Raw genomic sequence first — 19,122 nt, 5'->3', positions numbered from 1 at the left:
TTTTTATTAAAATGTGCAATTTTTAAAGAAGAGGTTTTCATTGGAATTGAAAATGAGATCAGGTAAATTAATAGCTATTTAACGAACAAGTTGTTAATAAAGGTGATTAATAATCGAGATATTTTAACGCGCGAGGAACGAGTTTTTATATTTTTTCTTTTTCTCAATTTGAAATTTTTCAGTTTTTGGATTTTTCAATTTTTTTTGTTTTCATTTTAGATATGTAATAATAATTATAATTTTTATTAGAGTTGTTCACTTTTTCAATTTTTCGTTTTTGGAATTTTTTAATTTTTCGATCTTTGAACATTTTTCGATTTAATTTGTTCTTTGATTCATTAATTTTTTCCCGATTTCTAGTTTTTCAATGTTTATATTTTTCGTTTCTTCAGTTCTACAATTTTGTCAAATAAATGTTATATAAAATAAAAAAAAAGTAAGTGTACCTATGATTTATGAATCCGTGTTGAATTTTTATCTTCGACATCGAAATTTTTGTGGAAAAATAAAACAAAATTGAATTACAATTTTTCGATTTCTTGATTTCTCGATTTTTAGTTTACTTAATTTTTAGATATTTCAGTTTTACAATTTTTGCAATTTAAAAAAAATATATTTTTACATTTCTCAATTTCTCTATTAATCAGTTCTTTGATTTTTCGATTTTTCCTCTTTCCAATTTATCGATTTTTCAGTTTTTCGATTTCTCAAGTTTTCATTGTTCCAATTTTGGGATTTTTCAATATCTCCAATTTTTTAATTTAAAATTTTTCACTTTTTTGGTATTTCGGTTTCTCGATGTTTCGATTTTTAAAATTTCTGATTTTTCGAATTTTGAATATTTTGATTTATCGTTTTTTTTTAAGTTTAAATATGTATTTCAGTTTTAAATTTTCCGGTTTTTCGATTTCTCCATTTCTCGGATCTTTTGATGTCTCAATTTTTTAATTTCGATTTCTTGGCTTTTCCATTTTTCAATTTTTTATTTCTTCAAGATTTTAGATTTTTTAAATTCTCCATTTTTCAATTTTATGTTTTGTTATGCTCCGATCTCCCGATTTTAACCTTTTTAACGTGTATTCCAATTTTTGGATTTTGGAATTTTCGATTTCTCACATCTCGATTTTTCGTTTTTTCGATTTTAAAATGCTTTTGCTTTTCGTTCTTTTTTCGATTTCTGGATTTTTCAAGTTTTCGATTTCTCAATTTTTCAACATTTCAATTTTGAGAATGTCTATATTTTTCAGTTTGTTGATATTTTCATTTTTCAACTTTTTAAATTTTGATTTTTCGACTTACCGGAAATCGATTTTTGGGCTTTTCAATTTTTCGACTTTTCAGTTTTGAGATTTTTCAATTTGTCGATTTTTTAGTTTTTCATTTCTTCAGTCTTTCGGTTTTTCAAGTTTTCGAATTTTTAAATTTAAAATTTTTCAATTTTTCGATTTTATTTTTTTTACGTTTTGATTTCCCGATTTAAATTTTTTTTATGCTTTTCAATCTTTGGTTTTTCTAAATTTTCATTTTTCCATTTCTCAATTTCTCGATTTTTCGATTTTTTAATTTTGTGTTTTTTTTAATGTTAAATTTTTCGTTATTGTAATTTTTCTATTTTTTAAATTTTAGATATTTAGATTTTTCGACATCTTGAATTCTCGATCTTTTTTCAGTTTGAATTCCTCCGTTTTTCGATTTTCCAAAATTCCGATTTCTCAATCTTTCGACTTTTCAGTTTTGAAAATCTTCGATTTCTCGATTTTTCAGTTTTTGATTTTCCAACTTTTAGATGTTTCAAATTTTAGAGTTTGCAAATTTCACGAGTTTTCAGTTTTTAATTTCGTCAATTTTTCGATTTGCAATTTTTCGTGTGGGTTTTTAATTTTCTTTATTTTTTCAATTTTCGGCTTTCAATTTTCCGTTTTTTTAATTTTTCATTTGCAGTTCTAGTTTTCATTTTAATTATGTAACACTCCTAATAATTATAATTTTTAAAGTTGTTCACTTTTTCAGATTTTCGTTTTTGGATTTTCCAATTTTTCAATTCGAATGGTTTTTCTTCTTTCCCATTCTTCGATTCATTTTTTTTTTATTTTTAAGTTTCTCGGTTTTTAGTTTTTCATTGTTTCAATTTTTCATTTTTTCGTGTTTTTAACTTTTCGTATAAACAAAATAGAAAAATTGTAAAACTGAAAAAGTACAAAATGAAAGCTTCGAAAAATAAAAAAATTGGAAATCAAGAACTTAAAAAATTAAAAATTGAAAATGTAAAAAATTGAATAAACAAAAAATTATTAAATCCAAAGAAACGCTGAAAAAATAAAGGTAATGGAAAAATGAAAAATTGTGATATAAAATCAAGAAAATGAAAATTACAAAATCAGGAAAATGAAAATATCGAAAATCTGAACAATATAGAAATTTCCAAAATTGCGATGTTTAAAATTGAGATAGCGAAAACATAAAAATCAAGAAATCGAAAAATTTTTAAAATTGGAAAATTGAGATATGAGAAATCTAAAATTCCAAAAATGGAAAAATGGAAAATTTAAAATATATACTAGAAAAATCGAAAATTTTGAAAATCGAAAAACTAAGAAATTGAAATCGAAAACTTGAGACTTCAAAAGATCGAGAAATCGAAATAGGCCGAAAACGGAAAATTCAAAATTGAAATATTTACTTAAAAAAAAGATAAACGGAAAAATCGAAAAACTCAAAAAAATCGATAAACCTAGATATGAGAAACAGAAAATTCCAAAAATCGAAAAATTGAAATACAGATTAAAAAATTTAAAAAATCGAAGTTAAAAAATCGTAATAACAAATTCCATTCGATTTTCCGTTTTATCGATTTTGCAATTTTTTGTTTTTTCAATTTTTTCCAATTTTTTAATTTTCCGATTTTTCAATTTTTCGAATTTTCTACTTTCCGAATAAACAAAATGGAAAAGTTATAAAATAAAAAAATTGTAAAATTGAAAAACGCAAAAGTATAAAATGAAAGCTTCGAGAAATCTAAAAACTTGAGAAATTGAAGAAACGGAAAATTCAAAAATCGAAAGATTAAAAGTTGAGAAACTTAAAGATCGAAAAATTGCGGTCGAAAACACGAAAATTATTGTAAAATCTAAATATTGAAAATTAGAAAATGGAGGAATTGACAATGTGAAAAATTGAATAAATGAAAAATTGTGATATAAAATCCAGAAAATGAAAATTAAAAAATCGTGAAAATGGTATAAAAAAAAAATGAAGAACTTGAAACAACATCATTACGCCGAATATGTTCACCGCTACACATAACCTCAATTTAGTCCTTAATGATTCTGTTAAGAATGTACCAAGAATTTCCGTATTTTATGATTTAATAAATGCTATATACGTCTATTTCAGTGAGAGTTTACCAAGATGGCAACAACTTAACATTGAGATGAAAGAAAATGATAAATGTGTTATAAAAAAAAAAAGATCTTTTTCTAAATTAAAATTAATTAAATCATATTTGGGAAGCACGATAAGTCAAACACGATTAACCAACTTAGCATTGAGTGTGATCGATCCCAAAAATTAGATCTCGACAGTGTCATACGCGAATTTATGAACTCTTGACAACGTCGAATGAAGCCAGTATAATCAATTAACAATTTTTAAAAATTATTATGTGTATAAATTATTATCATTTGTAAATCTGTGTTATTCGGTGCCACTACTGGTAAACCAGTAATTTCATATTAATTTTATATTACTTTTTAAATCTGGTGTATGGGGGCGCTTACAATAAACTGCGGGGGGGCGCAGTGGAAGTTAGCTACGCCACTGCCTTCAACAGTACAAAAAGCGGATTTCTAACCGAATATCCGTTAAAGTTTCATTGACAAATACTCTGATGGTGCTTTCAAACAAAGCGAAACCGGTCATTATCAAAATTATAGTGATTAAAAGTACATTCCGGTTAAAAAATGTCATTACATTCACACCCATTACAAAAAATGTTTATGGTTTTTAAATAATCGAAAATTTCACGCTCTTCCTACGGTTTCGAACGAAAGTATCGGAAATTACCAAAATGATTACAAATCAGCAAAAAAGTAAAAGTAATTTGGTAAACATTCGATTACCAAATTAATACAAATGAATGAAGTTATGGTTGTTAGGCAACCCACAATATACAAAATCCAGTTATTCCATTTCTGGCAATTTTTATCCCCTTTTACAAGTATTTAAGCACCTGCAACAATATAAAAAGCGAATTTATTAAAGTACTTACGTGTACACACTTTCTTGACGTACTATAAGTAAATAAGTAAAATAAGTGGAAACAAAAATTCAAACAGTGTTTTTGCAGTTCTACTCTTTACCTATATACACTGCTGTAGTTTTACAAAAATGACAAGCACCCATACAGTCACATTTAGACCATTGTTTTCAGTTTGGGTAATCACTGCCACCTCCACATTCAATAACTACCATTTCTCATACTTTTATCGGTGCAATAAAACTTGGTGATTTATAAGGTACTAAAATTTAAGTAAGTGGTGTAAAACTGCATCAGTTTGGTAGAAGTGGTAATAATTATTATTAAGGTGTTTAGGTAAGCTACATTTCAACTTGGAAAATGTCTTGAATCAAGGTTTTTTTTTTGTAAAGCTCAGTTGTCTAAATTTTGACAAGGCCAATATTAAAACATGGTAATAAACCCAAATTGTCTTTTTATGAAATCTAAATAAATCATTCAAAATAACAATGAATCAATATTTTTGATAATAATGCATATCCCGGATGATAATAAAATTTAGTTGGGCAATTGTGGTATCTATCTGTCAAAGCATGCAAAATTATAGTTACATGATAATATTTAATACATTTTTGTATGTTCATGCAATAGTTACTTCAATGATAATACGATTCAATTTATATATAATAGAACGTAATTAGAACACATTAACATCATTGTTAATTTTTTTATCTTGAAATACCTGACAGATAACATTTTAAAGCAAAGTTCGCGCATCAGTGACTTAAAACGTGATGTGATTTATAAAATGCAACTACTTAACCTCGACACAAAACAACACATTTTTATAGAACGTTTATTCGCAACAAATACATGATTTTAAAACCGCCTCCGTTCCAAAATCTCCTGAATTTCTTGAAAACTCTTTCCCTTCGTTTCTGGGACAAAAATAAAAGTGAATAACCAACCAGCAAAACAGCAGCCACTAAACAACCAGAACGTTTCTCCACTCCCTAGACCAACCTGCAGATCGTTGAAGAATTTCGTGACAAAAAAGGACGTGGTCCAACACGAAAACGAAACTATGGCAGCTGAATACGACTTGACGTTAGTGGGAAAGAGTTCTGACGAGATTGTCCACGGTAGAGCTCCCAGTCCAACATTAAACGTAACAATATAAGCCAGGAAACTTAATAGTGGCAACCAAGAGATAGAACTGACGTCCTCGCTGGTCCTGTCTTTGAGATAAAAATAAACGCCGAAAGCTAAATGGGAAATGGTCACTCCCATTAGCGATATTAGCATGAGTATGCGTCTGCCTGCCCTGTCGGCCACAAAGGGTGTTCCAAAGCTTGAGAAGAAAATAACCAGACCGACGATGATGGAAGATATTTCTGGAGCTATGTCGCTGGCACCAGCTGCAATGAAGATCTCCTGAGTGTAGAATAACACAGCGTTGATACCAGAAAGTTGTTGAATTACGAGTAGGAGTACCGAAATGAATAACCCCTTCATGTAGATCCTATTCTTGAAGAACTTCAAAATGGAAACTGCGTCAGTGTTTTCTGCAAGCTCTGCTTGTATTTGTTTCATTTCCGTCTCCACTCCTTTTTGATCCTGCGATCTTAACTTCATCAGAGATTGTTCAGCAAGGTCCATTTTATTTTTTGCGATCAGATAGTAGGGGGATTCGGGTCCGATGAAGAAAAACAGTATGAAGAAACTTGTGGGTACGCAGGCTAAGATGACGTTCAACCACAACGCTGAAGTGTATGGTCCGATGACGTACGGCAACAAGGTACCAAAAGTCCAGAAACAATTCAGGGTGGCGGACATCATCCCTCGATGTTTGTCTTCAGAAACCTCAGCAACGTAAGTCGGGAGGAGGGTGTAACCCCCACCCACGGCAAGCCCACCCAGAAGTCTTGCAAAGTAGTACAAGCCCACGGTTCTGGAGAAAGCAAGAGTTAAATAGGAGATGATGTGCGGAATTGCGATGCAAAGAAGTCCAATTTTGCGGCCGAACTTTTCGGAGATGAATCCGTAAGGAAGAGGTCCTATCATAGCACCGATGTTTATTAAAGATCCGATCCATGAATCTTCGTCTGCTGTGATGGGTTGGTCGAAGGGGTTTTCGTCTGAATCGTTGGAGTAGAGTTTGGGGAGCATGGGAGAAGTCCAAGTCATTGTTATGTCGCCCGAGGTCGCCAACAGGTCGACTATAAATCGGTTATTTTGTTAAGAAAACAACAAAATTGGAGAAGTTGGAACCTACCTGTTAGAACGGTTAGAACCGTGTAGCTTAAAATTTTCAACATTTTCTCTCTTTTCGGGTGAACACATACAAAACTACTGAAAATTGCTGAATGCGTTCAACCACTTTATCGGTTCATCTAGCTGATACTTGAATAGTTTTTATCTATCTTGATTTTTGTTAACTTTCAGGCCTAAATTGCACCGTCACAATCGAAGGTATTTCATTGTTTTTCGCTAATGTTAACATTATTCACTTGTGATAAGTTTAGTGTTCGCAATGTATATATTTTCATAGATTGTGGTTGTCCCCGAGAGGCCACCTGGCCTTCATATATTTGCCTGTCATAGCTACTGTACAGTGTGTGATTGTTGTGGGATCACTGATATATCACATAATTGATTTGATTTGTGTTGTCTCCAGGGAAACCGTGAAACAACAGCTCATTGTATGTTTTATTTACTTATCTCATTGATCAAAAAATGAAATCAATTTATAGTCACTCAAGTGTTTGTTTATACATACATGTAAATCGTATGCGGAAAATTAAGTAAGTAAAATTTTGCAACCCAAAGTCAAAGAATCTAGACATCGACTTTGTGGTCTACTCAGAGTGTCTCATCAGATTCCAAAAAGTAGACGAATTGAGTCAATTCTAGTTGTAAAGGTTGCAACAAGTGACGTAAGATTATTATCAAACACAAAACAATAAACAATCCATATCTACACTAATTTTATTAAAATCAGTCCTACACAATATGTATATACAAAATTAAAAAAATACAATCACTTCGGTTATTAAAAACATAAATCACCTACTCAATATTTGCTGAATTTCTTGTAAACTCTTGCCCTTGGTTTCAAAAATGAAGAAAAACACAAACAAATCGAACAAAACGCAAAACCCAGAGAACAACCAGAAAGATCCAGCACCGCCCACGGCTTCCATCAACTCCGCGAAATACTGCGTCAAAATCCACCCTACGAACCAGTAAATACAAGTCACAATCAACGAAGCTTTAGAAATGACGTTCGATGGTAAAATTTCAGGCATGATAGCCCAAGGGAGAGATCCCATTCCAAAATTGTAAAACATCATGAACACTACCAAAGAAACCACCGGCAGCCAACCAATTCCTGACACGTCGTCGTCATTATCTTGCAAATAAAAATACACACCTAAGACGACTTCACAAATCGTGGCTCCTGTAATACTCACGAGAAGCAAAGTTCTTCTGCCGGCTTTATCACTGAGTAGTGGAGACATGAATGACGAAACCAACTGAACTGAGGCGACAATAATTGAACAGATTTCGGGGGCGATGTCACTCCCTGTCAAATCGAAAATGTTTTGCATGTAAGAGAAGATAACGTTGATGCCTGAAAATTGCTGAAATGTGGTTAAAGCGACGCTGTAAATGAACGCTTTAATACTGGCTTTGGTTTGAAAGATACCCAAGAAAGTACCTTCGGTCATTGAAGCTAGATATTTCTTAATTTGGGTTAGTTCTTCTTCCAGATCTGCGAGTGGTCGGCGACGGAGATATCGAAGCGATTTTAGTGCTTTCTGGTCTTGGTTTTCTCTAACCAGATAGTAGGGAGTTTCGGGCGAGAAGAACCAAAACGCTGGAATATAAACAAGGACGACGCCTGTGAGAATCAAGTTGAATGCCATTATAGAAACGAAAGGGCCTATACTATATGAGAAAAGCATCCCTGCTACTAGAAAACACCCTGTAGAGGCAGCTAATAACCCTCGGTTTACATCTTCGGCTACTTCCACCACGTAGATAGGCAAAACGCAAAACATACCCCCAATTCCTATTCCCATCAGGACTCGACCAAAATAGTAGAGCTCTATGGTTTCGGCAAATGCCGAGGTTAAGTATGCCACAAGAAACGGTATGACTACGACTATTCCAGAAATCTTTCTGCCTACTTTTTGTACCAGATAAGCCCAAATCAACGGACTGACAATTCCACCCATCGATAAAAGTGACCCAATCCACGATGCTTCATCCTGACTGATTTGTCTTCCTAGAGGGTTATCAGAAAGTGCTTGGAGTTTTGGGATGACGGGTGATGACCAGGCCGAAGCAGTACCGACAATGAACGACAAAAGGTCGGCTAAAACGATAAAAATAAAAGTTTGAAATACATTTTTTATATCTACCTGCTGCCACTGCAATGTAGGAATATTTTCCTCCTTCGAAAAATTTCATCCTGAATGTATGGGATTTTGGTACATGGTGATGTGATAGATGCAACAAGAAATTCGTTGTTTGACGATCTTAATCTCTGCAATTTCATCTCGGGTTGTGTTTCTGGTGATAAGATATCGACAATCTTATCATCATTTTAAATTTATTCACGTGATTAAGTTAAACCAACTTGCCTTGGTTCTGTTTTGGACAGATGTAAATAAAAACTAATCAGGCGTCTGTGGTGTTGGACGTTGTACTGGATTAGTTATAGCATGTGTGTGTTTTTAAGTTGTAGGTTTGGATTTGATAATAGATAACAGTGATTTATATGTACTTAAGGATGTTTTATGGGTAAACTGTTCCAAATTTATTTGAAACTGACGTTTGTACATTTGAAATTTATAACACCAAACTGTTGTATATTCATAAGAAATAATACGTAACTGCACATTTGAATTTGAAATGCTTTAGACTTCACTTAATGAAAACAAACAAAGTGTTAAAATTGGTTATTTAGAATGGCTTGTATTTCAGTCAAACTCTTCGCTTTCGTCTGAAACAAAACGCAAAACCCTGCGAACAACCCGAAGGACCTTGCCATACCAGTCTCATCCAACAAGCCCCCAAAATACGTCTAAAGTATCTGAAATTATCGAAATGATTACAAAACAAAGAAGCAACTTTGTAAATCAGCCCCGTAGCTACGGGGGGTCAAGAGGGGGCTGAGCCCCCCCTAGCAGTTGTGGTTGCCCCCCCTGGAAGACTTATACATTATAAATTTCAAATTAAGGTAGTAATAAAATTTCAATATAATGCCGATTGCCGAAGCATATTAACTGGCCCCACCCGCCCCAACTTTATTTTCTTACAGGGTATATTATTTGGCAATATCACCCTATAAAAAAATGAACATGTCACATTTTATTCCATAGCCTACTATGTACTTGAGAAAAGTCAAAAATATTATATGGATTTTCTAAAAATTGAGCTTTTATTGAAATGGACAAAAAATCGACAAAAAATTCTGAGATGTAGATCTCGATGAGCTTAATCAAAAAACATAAGGTCTTGATGGTCCCAGACCAAGATTTTTCAAAAATTCGGTTCCAAAGTCGACATTTCAAAATTTCTCAAAAATTACATTTCTTTTGGCGGCTCTGGAAAAATTGTACGAATTTTCGAAAAAATAAAACCAAAAAAAAAAACATTTGGAGATCGAAATCAATAAAAAGATCCCTTCTGCTAGTTTTCGAAAATGCGTGGGAAAAGTCAAATTTTTTTTATAGATTTTCAAAAATTGAGCTTTTGTTGAAATTGGCTAAAACTCTACAAAAAATTCTGAGATGTAGATCTCGACGAGTTTAGTCAAAAAACATAAGGTCTTGCTGCTATTCGGTTTCCAAGTCGACTTTTTAAAATTTCTCAAAAATTATACTCCTATTTCTTTTGACGATTCTAGAAAAATTTTACAAATTTTCGATCAAATAAAACCAAAAACAACATCTGAAGATTGAAATAAATAAAAGAATGACTTTTGGTAATTTTTGGAAATGCTTAAGAAAAGTCAAAATTTATTTAGTTTTCAAAAATTGAGCTTTTGTTAGAGTTGACAAAAAATTCTGAAATATAGATCTCGATGAGCTTAATCGAAAAACATGTTCATGCTCCCGGAGCAAAATTTACGAAATATTGGGTTTCTACCTAAAATTTCTAAAAAATCTCAAAAGTGACTTAAAAAAAAGTTATTTCTTTATGCGATTGTGGAAAAATTCGACGAAATATCAAAAAAATAAAACCAAAAATAACATCTGTAGATCGAAATCAATAAAGAGATCCCTTTTGCTAATTTTCGAAGATGCTTGGGAAAAGTCAAAAAATGTATATGGATTTTCAAAAATTGAGCTTTTGTTGAAATTAACAAAAAATCAACAAAAAATTCCGAGATGTAGATCTCGATGAGCTTAATCCAAAAACATAAGGTCTTGATGGTCCCAGACCAAGATTTTCGAAAAATTCGGTTTCAAAGTCGACATTTCAAAATTTCTCAAAAATTACATTTCTTTTGGCGGCTTTGGAAAAATTGTACAAATTTTCGAGAAAATAAAACCAAAAACAACATTTGGAGATCGAAATCGATAAAGAGATCCCTTTTGCTAATTTTCGAAAACGGTTGGGAAAAGTCAAAAACATTTTATGGATTTTCAAAAATTTAGCTTTTGTTGAAGTTGACTAAAAATCCACAAAAAAATCTGAAATGTTTATCTCGACGAGCTCAATCAAAAAACACAAGGTCTAGATGGTCCCAGATCAAGATTTTCGAAACATTCGGTTTCAAAGTTCAAAAATTACATTTCATTTGGCGATTGCTGAAAAATTTTACGACTTTTCAACCAAATAAAACCAAAAACAACATCTGGAGATCGAAATCGATAAAGGAATCCCTTTCGGTAATTTTTGAAAATGCCTGGGAAAAGTCAAAAATTTTATATGGGTTTTCAAAAATTGAACTTTCGTAAAGTTGACAAAAATTCTGAAATACAGATTTGGACGAGCTTAAAAAAACATGACAGGTTCATGGTTCCGGATCAAAATTTTCGAAATACTCGGTTTCGACCTCGAATTTTCAAAATTTCTCAAAAATTACCATATTTCTTTTGGCGATTGTGGAAAAATTGTACGCATTTTCGAAAAAACAACCAAAAACAACATCTGGAAATCGAAATCAATAAAGGAATCCCTTTTGGTAATCTCGAACGTGCTTGAAAAAAAGTCAAAAATTTGACACAAGTTCTCAAAAATTGCCATATTTCTCCCGTCGATTCTGGAAAAATTGTAAGAATTTTCAAAAAAATTGAATCCAAAACGATTTTCGGAAATCGAGATGAACAAAGGAGTCTCTTTTGATAATTTTTGAAAATGCTTGGGAAAAGTCAAAAATTTTATATGGGTTTTCAAAAATTGAACTTTCGTTAAAGGTGACAAAAAATTCTGAAATATAGATTTGGACGAGCTTAAAAAAACATGACAGGTTCATGGTTCCGGATCAAAATTTTCGAAATACTCGGTTTCGACCTCGAATTTTCAAAATTTCTCAAAAATTACCATATTTCTTTTGGCGATTGTGGAAAAATTGTACGCATTTTCGAAAAAACAACCAAAAACAACATCTGGAAATCGAAATCAATAAAGGAATCCCTTTTGGTAATCTCGAACGTGCCTGAAAAAAAGTCAAAAATTTGACACAAGTTCTCAAAAATTGCCATATTTCTCCCGTCGATTCTGGAAAAATTGTAAGAATTTTCAAAAAAATTGAATCCAAAACGATTTTCGGAAATCGAGATGAACAAAGGAGTCTCTTTTGATAATTTTTGAAAATGCTTGGGAAAAGTCAAAAATTTTATATGGGTTTTCAAAAATTGAACTTTCGTAAAAGTTGACAAAAAATTCTGAAATATAGATTTGGACGAGCTTAAAAAAACATGACAGGTTCATGGTTCCGGATCAAAATTTTCGAAATACTCGGTTTCGAGCTCGAATTTTCAAAATTTCTCAAAAATTACCATATTTCTTTTGGCGATTGTGGAAAAATTGTACGCATTTTCGAAAAAACAACCAAAAACGACATCTGGAAATCGAAATCAATAAAGGAATCCCTTTTGGTAATCTCGAACGTGCTTGAAAAAAAGTCAAAAATTTGACACAAGTTCTCAAAAATTGCCATATTTCTCCCGTCGATTCTGGAAAAAATGTAAGAATTTTCAAAAAAATTGAATCCAAAACGATTTCTGGAAATCGACATGAACAAAGGAATCTCTTTTGGTAATTTTCGAAAATGCTTGGAAAAAGCCAAAAATTTTATATGGGTTTTCAAAAATTGAACTTTCGTAAAAGTTGACAAAAAATTCTGAAATACAGATTTGGACGAGCTTAAAAAAACATGACAGGTTCATGGTTCCGGATCAAAATTTTCGAAATACTCGGTTTCGACCTCGAATTTTCAAAATTTCTCAAAAATTACCATATTTCTTTTGGCGATTATGGAAAAATTGTACGAATTTTCGAAAAAACAACCAAAAACAACATCTGGAGATCGAAATCAATAAAGGAATCCCTTTTGGTAATTTCGAACGTGCTTGAAAAAAGTCAAAAATTTGATACAGGTTCTCAAAAATTGCTATATTTCTTCCGTCGATTATGCAAAAAATGTAAGAATTTTCAAAAAAATTGAATCCAAAACGATTTCTGGAAATCGACATGAACAAAGGAATCTCTTTTGGTAATTTTCGAAAATGCTTGGGAAAAGTCAAAAATTTTATATGGGTTTCCAAAAATTGAGCTTTTGTTAAAGTTGACAAAAAATTCTGAAATACACATCTCGACGAGTTTAAAAAAAAATGACGAGTTCATGGTTCCGTAACAAAAGTTTCGAAATATTTGGTTTCGAAGTCGGATTTTTAAATATGTACTAAACATGCAAAAAAATAAACTCAAACAAATTGGATGTTACCTATATGGCCACTACACAAATTTTTGGATGCAGTACAGCTGTTTGTGAATCTACATTCTTTGTTTTAACCAGCATTTTAACCAAGTACCGTACTAATTTTTTGGACTTCGACAGGTTTTTACGAAAATTTTGCGTAATCGACGTTTCCGATTATTTTAATGTTCTTTCAAATATAAAAACTCAGAAAAAATAAAGTAGTTATTTGAGTGTATTATTAAATATTTACATGAAGCCCCCTCTGTCGACAAACTTGCCCCCCCCCCCCCCAATAAGTTTTCTAGCTACGGGGCTGTTGTAAATATTCGATTAATAGATTAATACAAATGCACCAAGTTTATTCTTGTTAGGCAATCCACAATACGCCAAATCCTGTTCCATTTGAGGTAATTTTTAACTTGTTTTCTACAGTCAAAATATTTCAGCACCTTCAGCAGTATAAAAAGCGGATTAGTTAATGTACCCATGTGTACCCATTTCCTTGAAAGCATCCATATTCCATACATTTTATGGATGTAATAATACTTAACGATTTATATGGCACTTTAAATTTTAAGTAAGCGTTGTAAAACTGCATCTATTTGGTAGAGTTGTTAACATCTAAGTGAGTCCGATAAAGTAATCAGAATCCGCTTTTGTAAAGCCCAATTTTTTGACAAGGGCAATGATTTCTGTCGCAAATTCTAATCTTAGCAGTAAGTTCAAAAACGTGTCAAAAAAGCTTCAACCATTAAAATATAGAAGAAAACCCAAACTATATGTTCATTGAGTTCTAGGTGTCCAAAAGAACCAAAATAAATTCTAATACATTTTTGAACATATACCTTTAAGTTTTTCGTACGCAAGTTACTCCGTTGTCATGCTAATTGCTTGCACATTTAAAATTACAAATTCAAAATTACTTTTATGTTAAGAAGTATATGCGGACTAGTCATAACCACAGTTGACTACACTAATTGTGCCATAATCGTATATATTGATGAAACGATTCAATTTATATTTAATCGACCGTAATTAAAACACATTAACATCATTGTTAAATTTTATCTTGAAATATTTGACAGATAACACTTTAAGTGATCCATAATCAAAATTCGGCGCATCAGTGGCTTAAAACGTGATGTGATTTACAAAATGCAACCACTTAATCTCGACACAAAAACAACACATTTTTATAGAACGTTTATTCGCAACAAATACATGATTTTAAAACCGCCTCCGTTCCAAGATGTCTTGAATTTCTTGAAAACTCTTTCCCTTCGTTTCTGGTACAAAAACAAAAGTAAACAACCAACCAGCAAAACAGCAGCCACTAAACAACCAGAACGTTTCTCCACTTCCTAGACCAGTCTGCAGATCGTTGAAGAATTTCGTGACGAAAAAAGACGTGGTCCAACACGAACACGAAACTATGGATGCTGAATACGATTTGACGTTAGTGGGAAATAGTTCGGACGAGATTGTCCATGGTAGAGGTCCCAGACCGGTATTAAACGTCACAATATAAGCTAGGAAACTTAATAGTGGTAACCAGGAAATAGAACTGACGTCCACACTAGTCCTGTCTTGGAGATAGAAATAAATGCCGAAACCCAAATGGGCAATGGTCACTCCCATTAGCGATATCAGCATGAGTATGCGTCGCCCCGCTCTGTCGGCCACAAATGGTGTTCCAAAGCTTGACAAGAAGATAACTAGACCGACGATGATGGAAGATATTTCTGGAGCAATGTCACTGGCACCAGCTGCATCGAAGATCTCCTGAGTGTAAAATAACACTGCGTTGATTCCAGAAAGTTGTTGAACCACTAGTAGCACTACCGAAATGTATAAACCCTTCATGTACACCTTAGACTTAAAGAACTCTAAGAAGGAAACTGCGTCTTCGTTTTCTGCAAGCTCTGCTTGTATTTGTTTTATTTCCACCTCCACTCCTTTTTTATCCTTCGATCTTAACTTCATCAGAGATTGTTCAGCACGGTCCATTTTATTTTTCGCTATCAAATAATAGGGAGATTCTGGTGCTATTAGGAAAAACGATATGAAGAAACTTGTCGGTACGCAGGCTAAAATGACGTTCATCCACAACGCTGAAGTGTAGGGACCGACGACGTACGGCAGGAAGTTTCCAAAAGTCCAGAAACAATTTAGGGTTGCAGACAACATCCCTCGATTGTTATCTTCAGAAACTTCAGCAACGTAAGTCGGGAGGAGGGTGTAACCCCCACCCACGGCAAGCCCACCCAGAAGTCTTGCAAAGTAGTACAAGTACACGGTTCTGGAGAAAGCAAGAGTTAAATAGGAGATGATGTGGGGAATCGCGATGCAAAGAAGTGCAATTCTTCGGCCGAACTTTTCAGAGATGAATCCGTAGGGAAAGGGTCCTATCATAGCACCGATGTTTATTAATGATCCGATCCATGAATCTTCGTCTGCTGTGATGGGTTGGTCGAAGGGGTTTTCGTCTGAATCGTTGGAGTAGAGTTTGGGGAGCATGGGAGAAGTCCAAGTCATTGTTATGTCACCCGAAGTCGCTAACAAGTCCACTATACATGGGTTAGTTAAGAAAACACCAAAATTGGAAAAGTTGGGACTTACCTGTTAACACTGTTAGCACAGTGTAGCTTAAAATTTTCAACATTTTGTCTCTTTTCCGGTGAACACTTGCAAAAGTACTGAAAGTTTCTGGATGCGTTAAACAATATTATCGAATCATCTAGCTGATATGAGAATAGTTTTATCTATCTTGATTCTTGTTAACATTTAGGCCCAAATTGCGGCGTTACAATCGTAGGTATTTCATTGTTTTTCACTAATGTTAATATTATTCACTTGTGATAAGTTTCATGTTCGCAATGTATGTGATAGTGGATGTCCATGCAAGGCCATCTGGCCTTCATACATTGGCTCGTCATAATTATCGTACACTTGTTTGATTGTTGTGGGATCACTGATTCATCACATAATTGATTTGATTTATGTTGTCTCTAGGGAACCCGCGAAACAACAGCTCATTCTGTGTTTAACAGTGTTTGTTTATACATGAAAATCTTTTGCAAAAAAAACTAAAAAAGTAAGTAAAATCTGTATTCACTTCGCAACAAAATACTCAAATTTTAGGCAGACAACATTTTTTCAACAAATTTAAAAATTGAAGTTTGAAGTACATTTTTCGTATCTACCTGCTGCCACGGCAATGAACGAATATTTTCTTCCTTCGAAGAATTTCGTCCTCGGTGTTGTATCAGAAGCAACAAGATTTTCAGTTGTTTGATGATCTTACTCCCTACAATTTCGTCTGAGGTTTTGCTTCTGCCGATAAGATATCGACAATCTTATCACCATTTTCAGTTTATGCACGTTAAACGAACTACCTTGGTTCTATTTTGGACAGATGTAATTAAAAATTAATCACGCGTCTGTGGGTTTGATAATAGATAATAGATGTTTTATTAAAATATGTATATTCATAACAGAGTGTTAAAATTACTTATTTAGTATAGCTTGTATTTCAGCCAAACTCTTCCCTTTCGTCTCAAACATAAAAAAGAAAACAAACAAATCAAACAAAACACAAAACCCGGCAAACAACCAGAACGACCCCGCCATACCAATCCCATCCGACAAAGCCCCAAAGTACTTAGTTAGGAAAAAACCCGTAAACCAGTAAAAACTGGTAGCACTTACGGCCGCATTTGAAATAATATTCAACGGTAAAGCCTCACCCATGAACGCCCAAGGGATCGACCCCATTCCAAAATTATAAAAAGCAATAAACATCACTAACGCTAACACAGGCAGCCACCCTAAGTTCGAAACGTCGTCACCGTTCTGCTGCAAATAAAAATAAACCCCGAGAAGAATTTCAGCAACTATGGCTCCAGTCACGGCAATCAGGAGCAAAATTTTTCGCCCGACTTTATCTAAGAAAGGGGGCGAAATTACAGAAACGACAAACTGAGCTGAGCCTACAATAATCGAGCACACTTCTGGAGGAATGTTGCTTCCAGTGGCGTCAAAAATGTTCTGAGCGTAGTACAAAATGACCGTAACGCCTGAAAACTGCTGGAATGTTGTTAAAGCTACACTATACAGAAACGCTTTGATGGTTCCTTTCGTTTTAAATATATCTAAGTACGAGCCTGGTTGTAAGCGCTCTAAATGTAACTTAATCGCGTCTAATTCCGCTTGGATGTCTTCGTCTGGTTTGCGTCGAAGGTAGCGAAGAGCCTCAAACGCTTCGTTTTCTTTATTTACAGACACCAAGTAGTATGGGGTTTCTGTGGCCACTAGCCAAAAAACGGGAACGTAGAGGACACAAATCGCCGCTAGAATTAGGTTGAAGACCATGATGGAAACGTATGGTCCGACGCAGTACGAGAAAAGCAAACCCAACATGATGCTACTGGTTGTCGTTGCTTGTAGTAACCCTCGATTGACGTCCTCCACCGTCTCCACTACGTAGATAGGGAGAATGCAAAACATGCCTCCGACTCCCGCTCCCATTAAAATCCGGGAGACGTAATACAAGGGGACGATTTCAGCAAAAGCCGCTATGAGGTAGGCTATAAGAAAGGGGAGCGCGATCACAGCCACGGTTATTTTTCTTCCAACTTGTTGGACTAAGTAGCCGAAGAGGAAGGGGCCGAAAATTCCGCCCATTGCAGCTAAGGAGGCGATCCATGAGTTTTCATCACTGGTGATTTGACGGTTGACGGGGATTTTGCTTATGTCGTCACCTTCCAAGATTGGCAGCACTGGGGACGACCACGCTATGGAAGTACCAGTGATGAAGGCACTGATATCGGCTGCAATTAATTATGTTTATTATGCATGATTAAACTGAATAAATTACCTGCAAAGATGACGAAATATGAATATTTACTTCCTTGGAACAAAGGCATTTTCAACAAATTTAAGTTACTTTCACGAACATACTTTTATATGTTGTGGAAGATATAACTACGTTTTAAAAATGGCACGAATTTTATCAGTTGTTATATTCGATAAATGATTACATTGAAAATAGATCTGTTATAGACAGAAAATTGCTATAATGGAATGATCGTATGATTTCTACGAAGTCAAGTTGGTGACCCCTCCATTGTTGTAAGGAACAAGGTTAAACATGAAAGGAATAGAAAGGAAAACCTCACAACAGACGGAAAAATGTACCAAAAGAAAAAAGAACAACAACACAGAAGATATAAAGATTAGAAATCAGATTAGTGACTACAGCGGAAAAAGCAAATAAAAACCGCATCACCATCGGTGGATTTAAAGATAGACAATACACAATACATCATTCAAATACCACTCTTCGATTTTGGTTACTCGTATCATTGTTTAAGTATATTATAGTTGGACAACCTAATACAAATTTTACTTCGCCTAAATAGTGAGCTTTAGGACAAGGAATCCAGGGGGCGTGGGACAAATTTTTCGTCAACGCGCATTTTCACTACAGTGAGCGAACGTTTTAGATTTATTTTACTCTAAATCAGATGGCGCCATCAAACATTAGCAAAGTCAAACACCCTTCACTCTTATACGAGGAGTTATTCATAAATCCATAATTAACATTGTTCCGTAAACAGTAATGTGTATAAACATATGTGTACAAAATATGAAAATATACTTGACATAAAAAATATGAAGCAACGTGTTGTAACGTGATAAGAAAGAATTGAATTTAAATGAATTTGACGCATATTTTTATTTGACTATATCTGAAGACTGACAGAAACTTTCCAAGGGTTTTTAAACTGGTATAATTGTTTAGTTTTACAAGATTAAAGTAAAACAAGATTTTAAGTAAAATTTAGATTCGTGGTGTTACAAAAATATTAACACAAAATGAAAATATATGTTCAAAGTAAATAACAGAATGACATAAACTTTCGGCGTTAAATTACAAATAATTACA

At 33.5% G+C, this 19,122-nt stretch overlaps 3 protein-coding genes across 3 annotated transcripts; all 3 read right to left on the bottom strand.

Moving 5' to 3' along the window:
- Nucleotides 1-5,076: 5,076 nt before the first annotated feature.
- On the bottom strand, nucleotides 5,077-6,888 carry LOC135134046 (facilitated trehalose transporter Tret1-like). The gene is made up of 2 exons (XM_064062635.1): nucleotides 6,510-6,888; nucleotides 5,077-6,453 (listed from the first exon to the last, which is right to left on the bottom strand). The coding sequence occupies exons 1-2, from the start codon at nucleotides 6,550-6,552 to the stop codon at nucleotides 5,114-5,116; spliced, it is 1,383 nt and encodes a 460-aa protein (XP_063918705.1). The 5' UTR covers nucleotides 6,553-6,888; the 3' UTR covers nucleotides 5,077-5,113.
- A 316-nt stretch (nucleotides 6,889-7,204) lies between these two features.
- Nucleotides 7,205-8,916, bottom strand: LOC135137149 (facilitated trehalose transporter Tret1-like). The gene is made up of 3 exons (XM_064066736.1): nucleotides 8,884-8,916; nucleotides 8,662-8,786; nucleotides 7,205-8,615 (listed from the first exon to the last, which is right to left on the bottom strand). Exons 2-3 carry the CDS (start codon nucleotides 8,708-8,710, stop codon nucleotides 7,300-7,302), a joined length of 1,365 nt encoding a protein of 454 aa, XP_063922806.1. The 5' UTR covers nucleotides 8,711-8,786; nucleotides 8,884-8,916; the 3' UTR covers nucleotides 7,205-7,299.
- A 5,473-nt stretch (nucleotides 8,917-14,389) lies between these two features.
- Nucleotides 14,390-18,186, bottom strand: LOC135133595 (uncharacterized). Its single transcript, XM_064062046.1, has 4 exons — nucleotides 18,052-18,186; nucleotides 16,685-18,004; nucleotides 15,795-15,896; nucleotides 14,390-15,742 (listed from the first exon to the last, which is right to left on the bottom strand). The coding sequence occupies exons 1-4, from the start codon at nucleotides 18,098-18,100 to the stop codon at nucleotides 14,403-14,405; spliced, it is 2,811 nt and encodes a 936-aa protein (XP_063918116.1). The 5' UTR covers nucleotides 18,101-18,186; the 3' UTR covers nucleotides 14,390-14,402.
- Between the last annotated feature and the right edge of the window lie 936 nt (nucleotides 18,187-19,122).

Source organism: Zophobas morio, unplaced genomic scaffold, assembly GCF_036711695.1.
Source record: "Zophobas morio isolate AGI-343-1 ecotype UQ-CSIRO unplaced genomic scaffold, CSIRO_AGI_Zmor_V1 ptg000004l, whole genome shotgun sequence".
In the NCBI taxonomy this organism is placed as follows: domain Eukaryota; kingdom Metazoa; phylum Arthropoda; class Insecta; order Coleoptera; family Tenebrionidae; genus Zophobas; species Zophobas morio.
Note: the sequence above shows the minus strand (reverse complement) of the source record. Positions and strands in the feature narration are given on the sequence as shown.

Bases quoted from the DNA above. Each gene is read 5' to 3' on its own strand.
- LOC135133595 (XM_064062046.1), bottom strand. From the start codon at position 18,100: ATGCCTTTGTTCCAAGGAAGTAAATATTCATATTTCGTCATCTTTGCA. The intron at 18,005-18,051 runs GTAATTTATTCA...AATTAATTGCAG, and splicing joins ATATTTCGTCATCTTTGCAG to CCGATATCAGTGCCTTCATC. The intron at 15,897-16,684 runs AATTTTAACACT...TTCGATAATATT, and splicing joins ACAAGCTATACTAAATAAGT to GTTTAACGCATCCAGAAACT.
- LOC135134046 (XM_064062635.1), bottom strand. From the start codon at position 6,552: ATGTTGAAAATTTTAAGCTACACGGTTCTAACCGTTCTAACAG. The intron at 6,454-6,509 runs GTAGGTTCCAAC...ACCGATTTATAG, and splicing joins GGTTCTAACCGTTCTAACAG to TCGACCTGTTGGCGACCTCG.
- LOC135137149 (XM_064066736.1), bottom strand. From the start codon at position 8,710: ATGAAATTTTTCGAAGGAGGAAAATATTCCTACATTGCAGTGGCAGCA. The intron at 8,616-8,661 runs GTAGATATAAAA...TTATCGTTTTAG, and splicing joins CTACATTGCAGTGGCAGCAG to CCGACCTTTTGTCGTTCATT.